Below are 8,013 nucleotides of genomic sequence, written 5' to 3'. Positions count from 1 at the left end.
TTAGATGACACGAAGTCATCTAGTTATTATTATTTTTATAATTATTACTGAAATTATTTCAAATGCAAATAAAGAACCAACATTTGCATGAAACACAAACACTGATCCGACTACATACATATAGTTGACAAATTAATATGCAAATATGGGGAAAATGAAGAATAAAGAAAAAACACATTCAGTAGTAATAATTTATTTAAGTGCATTTTTGAAATTTACTTTGAAATTAATATAAACAAACTTTTTCATGCATTGCAACACCCTTAAGAAGCAAACTCAGTTTAATCAAATAAAACTCCTTTGTTCTAGATGAATCTGCAAATATGTTACCGCAGTTTACATTTATGTGTGCATTTCAGAACAGCTGTATTGCAGTCTCAAAATAGAAAAGGCATCAATCACGAGTTAAATCTTCATACTTTTTTTTTTTTAAATCTAACAACAACAAAAACAGACATAAACAGATAAATTCAAGGGAATATTTTAAATAATGAAGAAATCTAGGTCAAACTGTGTAGACAAAGATGGATACGTCACTGATCCCAGCGGTGTTCAATAATGTGAACCTCAGCTGCATTTTTGCATGGACAACTTTTTCTCTACCCCCTCCTCAACGTTATTGCAGCGCTAAGTAAACAGCTTCGCCATCCACCGGGCTGGTTATTTTGGTGCTTTTTATGTCACACGGGCTGTGAACTTGATGCTTTCAGACGCATTGGACGTGCACACCTTCCTGTCATTTCCACAGCAGACCACAAGGCGGAGCCTCCGCACGAGCCTTCACTGGTGAAGCGTCCCTCCCCAGAGTGGGCGGGGCTTAGGATGCGTCGAGAAAATGTCAACAACATGCCGCAGACTTCCAGAGAAACAGAAAGTGAGGAGGGAATGAGGGACAGACAACAAAGAAAGGAAGAAACCCCGGTGTCTCATAACATCGTGACTTTAATATCTCAGTTCGCAGATGATAATTTAACGCTCGTGCGGGTAGGAGTCTCCTTTGTTTGAAAACTGCGATGTACAGACAGCATGGTTACTTCACTGTCAGCCTACATCTGCATTTAATCTTTCACTTGTTGGTAGCCTATATGTTGAAAGGAAGGACTGTGGTCTCATGCAAAAGCCTTCATGGCGCTGACCAGATGTCCTTTCTCTAGTTGTCTCCAGCAAAGTATAGTGCTCATGTGCATTATCAGCGACCAGCACTTTAGCCTGGTTGGTAACATCACTCTCATCCCATTACTATTCTCTTGTCTCCCCCAGAATATAAGCACTGGACTGGCCATTGCTGGTGTAATTGTCATAGCAAGGAGTATCAAACTGGTAAGGGAGAAAGACCCTCAAATGTTCAGTTGCACATTCACCCTGCTGATAGGTGTCCACTGTGTGCTATCTCAATTTGCTCTCTCAATTCGACATCCTACTACATAAGATGTCATTTTTTCTGTGTTTTTCTAGAATGAGTCATTCAGTTGTCTTGTTCCACCTCTGTAGATCACAAAATTTCAAGCTGCGTGTGACATCCCCGCACGCTTTATTGAGAGGAACGTCAGCCTTCGTGGGAAAGTCCATTCCATCACAGAGAAAGGATTTAAAGTGGAGCATGTTCCAATTTATCTGCCTGTTATCTCTCCATTACTTTCAAAGTATAAGGGTAATACGGGAGAGAGGAGATCATGAAAGCATGTGCACTATCACACCAGAAATACATGGTCTATACGATTCAGAGCCACTAATCTATGGCTTAGCAGCGTAATTATTGAATCTTTTTGCGCCATAATATAATTGTGGTGTTTTTACTTTGCAAAGTCGGATATATTTTATTAAATTGCCATGACTGAAAGTGGCAGGTAAGCCTGTTAGCTACTATATCAGGTCACAGTAGTCACTGAGCAATGAAATCATAAGGTGCAGCATCAGCTACTTCACAAAGGACACAGATAACACGTTTGCCCCACCTGACTCAAGATTTCAAACCTGATCAGTCATTTAGTATAGAGAGGGTTCAATTTGTCTTTGCATCTAACAACAATTTTTTTTCTTTATTGTTAAATGTAAAATGCAGCATTTCAGTAGTGACACCACTAAACTGTTACATTATGCTCACACTACTAAAAAAAATACAGTTTCAGGCCTTGCTCAAAATTCATATTCTAAACAGAATACATAAAATGTCAGGTAAAGGCTTTGTCTTTCTTCTTTTCAGATGTATCTACATCCCTGCTGCTGGTCCATCTTGCAGGAGTGGAGCTGACACCAGAGGGGAAACTATGGCTGGAGAAGAATGTGGCCCCTTCCCAAATGGTGTGGTTGAAGCTTATCAGCCGAGAGGACGACATATTGTATTGTTTGGTGTCTCAAAGCAGGGTAAGGCAAACTTTATGTGGAAAAGTGAATAATTAATTTCAAGTTATAAAGTGATATTTCCCTGTCTTCTCCCATCTCTCCAGAAGGGGTCATTGAGGAGCTACTGTATGAACGAAGAGGTACTCAGGCTCGGACTGGCTCGCACTGCCCCCGTAGCTGGTGTCCTCCCTGACTCGCGCCTCTACTGGCGTCTCCACAGACGACTGCACAGGGCAGAGGTGAAAGCTGAGAGGAAGGGTCGGGGTATGTGGAAGGAGGACACCCTGTGGGAGAGAACTTCCAAAGCTATCAGGGACAACGCTGTATTCAGACTCATGAAGAGGATCTTTAAAAGAACCTGATGCACCAAGTGAGCGATGATTTCCAAGTCAGAAGCCCAAAACCTTTGTTGGAAGTGTGGAAGTGGAAGCCAAAAATGTGATATTTTACATTCCCTTTATTGTGCACTTAGGATTTCTTTAAGTCTTTGATCTGCTTTATTTTCTCTGATACTTAAAAACTATTCCCAAGAAGTACATTTATGCATCAAATCCTTAGTGCACCTGTTGCAAATGATTGAAACATGTTTTACTGTTTCTCAGTCATAAAAAACTTAAAATGATTAAAAAGGTTGTTGAAAGCTCTTCTTCCCTGAGCTTTCATTACCAATTAAACTAGAGCTATACACAGCCTCGTCTGTTGGCGTGTGTGTGTGTGTGCGGGGGGAAACCCCACTAAACTCAAGACGGGGGTGGGGTATTTAATGGTGTTCAAAATAAAGGGGGGTCCACTTGTCCACAGTTGCTATAGAAACACTAAATGTGAAATACAAAGCGACTCCAAGGCTAAACTCTATATTGGTGGCCCCCAAACCCCATGGGAGCCTTATATATTGAGTGTGTGTGTGTGAGGGGGCTTTTAAGTACCTATAAAGAGGGCCCTTTTAGTTGTAATGTGACCAGTACATTTAAGCACTAAGCACAGTGGAAAATGGGAGATCAAATCTATTCTCTTTCAGAACGCTACATGCTGTTATTGTAGGCATGATTGAAAAATCTCATGAGTGATATTTATCTGCAAACGTTATTCTAATCAGCATACATCGACACCTGCACCAAAGCTAATTTCCTGTTGAGGATCCTGCTCCTGTTATTGCCTTTTCAATGCCAACATTACACCTTGTGCCTGTGGCTGTTACACATGCTTCATCCGAGCATGGCAGATGAGGAGGAGGAGGTCCTGCAAAAATGAGGCCAGTCAGCGATGCGTCGTGAGGGGTGCGGGGCGGGGGAGTCACAGTGTAGCGAGAGGTGAAGCAGTCAATCCAGTGGGGCACAAGGAGATTAGTGCAGAGGAGGAGGAGGAGGGTCACAGGGGTAGAAGGGGATTTTGAGTTTGAACACAAAGGCAGAAGAGGAGGAGTCACAGTAGTAGGGAAAGGGAGTGAAGGCGGGGGGGGGGGGGGGAGTGATGAATCAGATTTCTCTTTTGTTGTGCAAATGTTACTAGCCACTGTTACTGCCTAAGAGGCTGGTGATTGGTGGGCTGGTTTAAATTGTAAGGTGCATTTCAGGCTGATGGCTGTTGCTGCTACACAAACTGTCACTGAGGGAGGAGTGGGAGGGAAACCACGGCTGTGACAGACAGCAGGAGGAGGGCAACGTTTCTAAAGCAAGTGATCACAGAGAGAGTGTGCTGTTTAATCAGGAAGTTTAAATGTTTTAGGTAGCTGTTGGTGTAACTTCTTCTTGTATCTCAATTAAATAATGGCAATTTTATATTTTTGGAGATAGCTGAGCAGTACTGACATATAGTAAATAGTTCAAAATTAGTTTCCAGGTAACCAGGGAGCCTTGATTTAGAGGAGCCTGTTTCTTATACATTACCAGAAACGTTGATGACTGTTACAGTGTCCAGTATACTACAGTTAACATTTTGTGCAGATAAAGAAAAATAGAAACAGATATGTCTTACTGGAGAAAGCATTAGTAAAGACGCCAGCTTACGGAGGCTTATGCCTTTAAAGGTTGAAGTATATAAAAAGCTCATTGTGTCTTTTTAGTTTTAACTTATGTAAATCAAAATCTGAGTAAATTATGAAACACGGTCCACTCCGAAATCCATTCCAGGCTTTCCACAGTTTACTAGTCCCACACCAGTAGTAGTCATTTGAAAAGGCACCATGCTTGATCTAGTGGTGGGTTCTTACCCACACAGTGAAGTTGTTGGAGTCTTCCCTGCCTTAAACCAGACCACTGGGACTATAACAGATTTACACTAGTGCCTAATGCTATGGAAGTCCAGAGCCTGAAGGACTGCTGTATTACTACCAGTGAAAGTGGCCCGATTTTGTGAAGAAGGACAACTTAACTTCAAAATCAGAAACTGGAGTAAAAGACGTAAGTGGGCTGATAGATTCTTTCTTTCTTAAAAAAATACGGCAAGACAGCAACTCATTAACTGTTACTAACTTAAAAGGCTTACTTCCCAACGGTGCACTTTAAGACTAAAACAATCTGCACTCACTCTGCTGTCACTTTAAATGTACTGTTGTTAGGACATTGTATGCAGTATCCAAGCAGCTGTGCACCTGTTAAACCTGTGTGTCTACCTGCACACAAGCTCTATAAAACCAAAACTCAAGACATTTCCATCCTTATCTTTATTGTCCTGCTCCAGGTAAGACAGAGTCAGGCTTAAAACATATCTCGGATCACTTTGACGAAAACAAAGTGAATAGCCTCATGTGATCATTTTTACATTTCAGTCTTGTTCTTTGGCTTGAATGCTGCCGTAGTCAGTAATTAATCAATGTGACCGATTAAACATTTCTGTGACATTCAATTTTGGCCACTTGCTCTTTGCCATGCGAGCTTTAACAACACAGATTTGCAGCAGGGCAGCATAACAAAGGCCTTTATTACACTCAGCCGGTAGCCATCCCCGAAAAAAAGAGATGGGGCACTCCCCCATCCCAGAGCATACTCCTTGGGGATTTTTGATTTGATTTGAGTGGGTTATTGTGAGTGGCTGGCCTATGTGAAAGGCAAAGGGATTTAAAGACACAGGGAGCACAAAGTAACTCTCCTCACTGGTGCTACTGCCTCATAAACTTTACAGAATGCTGTCAGCTTTTAATACAGGGACTGTCTTTGTGTGCTTACTGGATGAAGTATACGCGGACGGGTGACAAATTAAAGGAAAAATGTTAACCTGTGTAATGAGAGTGTCCGAATGTGGGGAACATTTTAATGGTAAAGTCTGGGTTTCTGTAACCTGCGATAAAACATTTCTATCATCATTGGAGTGGTGTCTTTTATGATGACAATACCGCATCCACAAGAAACAAAGTGTCATTAAAGCTTGACAAAGTTGACACAGTTTGACAAAGTGCTGATGAGAGGTAAAAGGGTGTCACATAGCTTAAATAAGTTCAGCTGCTTTTTTCCCAAGCCATTTAGAAAACAACACAAAGCTAATCAATAAAACACTAAAATAAATAAATAGAAGGTAAGAACACTTTGATCTAATTTTAAGACATATTTCAAAACAGGCAGTGAGGAAGCCGTCCTACCATGGGCAGAGAGGTCATTCAACAATTTTGGTCCATAAGGTTAGACTGAGCTCGCTATGCCCAAGTTGGAAATATCTGTTGAAAAAAAAAGGTAATCCATGTTCCCCAAAGACTTAATATAGCATAGAATGTAGAATGGCAAAGCACAGTGAAACTACACTAGCAACCCGGTATGTTGTTTTTTTTATCTTTAATTTGTCAGCATACTATAAACTGTCATTAGTATATCATTTTTCATGTGCAGTTCTGTCTTGTTGAGCTTAGTTTTCTATTGAATGAGTCAGCTGTGTTTTTCATCTTCTGTCACAATAAACACGCACTGGCAACAGCTATAACACTTTGCATCTATTCTATCACACACCCACATGCACTGTAAAAGCTGTGTGTGTGTGTGTGTGTGTGTGTGTGTGTGTGTGTGTGTGTGTGTGTGTGTGTGTGTGTGTGTGTGTGAAGGAATGCATCAGCCGTAAAGTGACTCCTTGTGTTGTGTGAGTTAAAGTATTGTGAACAGTGTATCAGCTTGCTGGTGTTGGGTTGTAGGACTGGAAACATGATTCCTTGTGAGTGCCGGGATCACTCATGATCATGAATAATTTACATTTGTTGGTGGAAAAGAAAGGATGAGGTGATAAAGTGAACAGCTGAGGACTGAACTTTGTTAATTTTGTGAGAATAACTTTCTAACAATTTTCAGTCAACTATGCTGTAAAATTCAAATTCAAATTCAAAATTCAAATTCAAATTTTATTTGTCACGTACACAGTCATACACAGTACGATATGTAGTGAAATGCTTGGACAACTGCTCGTGACCTAAAGAAAAAAAAAAGGAAAAGGCTATGAATAAGATAGGAAATAAATATGAAAAATTAAAAAGGGTAAATTTAACTAGGAAGGAATAAAATATAAATTAAGGTTAAAAATGAAATAATTGTACAACACAAATTAGAATGAAGGGTAAATTTAACTGGGAAGAATAAGATAAAGATAAATATATAAATTAAAGTTGAAAATAAAATAACTGTACAACAAAATACACAATACACAATATAGAACTATATAAGAATGTATGAAGAAATCTAAATATAAATAAATATATACACAATAACAGCAGCTGTACAAGTATTAACCGGAAATGAAGAATATAGTGACCAGTGTTGTGCAAAACCAAAGTCCAGAAAGTCCAGTGTGTGTGTAAGAACTGCATGTGTGGGTCAGTACTGTGTGGTGGTGTGATTGAGAGACCGTATCGCCTGCGGGAAGAAGCTCCTCCTCAGTCTCTCTGTGTTGGTCTTCAGGGAGCGGAATCGCTTTCCTGACCTCAACAGAGAGAACAGTCTGTTGTTGGGATGGCTGAGGTCCTTCACGATCTTCCTGGCCTTGGTCCAGCACCGCCTGCTGTAGATTGAGTGCAGGTCAGGGAGCTCGGAGCGGATGGTGCGCTCAGCTGATCGCACAACCCTCTGTAGAGCTCGTCTGTCCTGCATGGTGCTGTTCCCGAACCAGGTTAAGATGTTTCCCGCCAGGATGCTCTCTATGGTGCACGAGTAAAAGTTCCTGAGCACCTTGGAGGGCAGTTGGAAGTCTCTCAAGCGTCTGAGGTGGTAGAGACGCTGTCGGGCCTTTTTCACCACGGTGTTGATGTGACAGGACCATGACAGGTCCTGCGTGATGTGAACTCCGAGGTATTTGAAGCTGTCCACTCTCTCCACTGGGCACTCGTTGATGACGGGGGTCTGGTAGTTCCTCTCCTGCTTAGTGCTGAAGTCCACTATCAGCTCCTTTGTCTTACTGACGTTTAGAAGGAGGTTGTTCCTCTGGCACCAGTTCTCCAGATTCCTAATCTCCTTCAGGTAGGCCGTCTCGTTGTTATCAGAGATCAGGCCCACCACGACGGTGTCGTCAGCAAACTTGATGATGGTGGTGGAGCTGGTAGTGGCCACACAGTCATATGTGTACAAAGAGTACAGCAGGGGGCTCAGAACACACCCCTGGGGGGCTCCAGTGCTGAGAGTGGTGGAGGCTGAGACATGTCCGCCCATCCTTACTGCCTGTGGTCTGCCAGTTAGGAAGTTGGAGATCCACTGACACATAGAT

At 41.7% G+C, this 8,013-nt stretch overlaps 1 protein-coding gene across 2 annotated transcripts; it reads left to right on the top strand.

Annotated features, from left to right (window-relative positions):
- Positions 1-796: 796 nt before the first annotated feature.
- On the top strand, positions 797-3,032 carry miso1 (mitochondrial inner membrane subdomain organizer 1). Of its 2 annotated transcripts, none has more exons than XM_085243675.1 (5): positions 797-984; positions 1,261-1,320; positions 1,492-1,651; positions 2,204-2,364; positions 2,451-3,032. In XM_085243675.1, exons 1-5 carry the CDS (start codon positions 823-825, stop codon positions 2,703-2,705), a joined length of 798 nt encoding a protein of 265 aa, XP_085099801.1. In that variant the 5' UTR covers positions 797-822; the 3' UTR covers positions 2,706-3,032. The 2 variants fall into 2 exon arrangements, with proteins under 2 accessions (XP_085099801.1, XP_085099800.1); XM_085243674.1 differs by having other exon boundaries at positions 2,448-3,032.
- The last annotated feature ends 4,981 nt before the right edge of the window (positions 3,033-8,013 follow it).

Source organism: Mchenga conophoros, linkage group LG14 (genome assembly GCF_057382185.1).
Source record: "Mchenga conophoros isolate Kocher_MC1m ecotype Shallow Benthic linkage group LG14, M_conophoros_male_GT1.1, whole genome shotgun sequence".
Lineage (NCBI taxonomy): Eukaryota > Metazoa > Chordata > Actinopteri > Cichliformes > Cichlidae > Mchenga > Mchenga conophoros.
This window is presented reverse-complemented; position numbering and strand designations above follow the sequence as displayed.

Coding starts and splice junctions, on each gene's coding strand:
- miso1 (XM_085243674.1), top strand. CDS start 823: ATGCGTCGAGAAAATGTCAACAACATGCCGCAGACTTCCAGAGAAACA. Junction 1,321..1,491: donor TAGCAAGGAGTATCAAACTG/GTAAGGGAGAAA, acceptor CCACCTCTGTAG/ATCACAAAATTTCAAGCTGC. Junction 2,365..2,447: donor GTTTGGTGTCTCAAAGCAGG/GTAAGGCAAACT, acceptor CCATCTCTCCAG/AAGGGGTCATTGAGGAGCTA.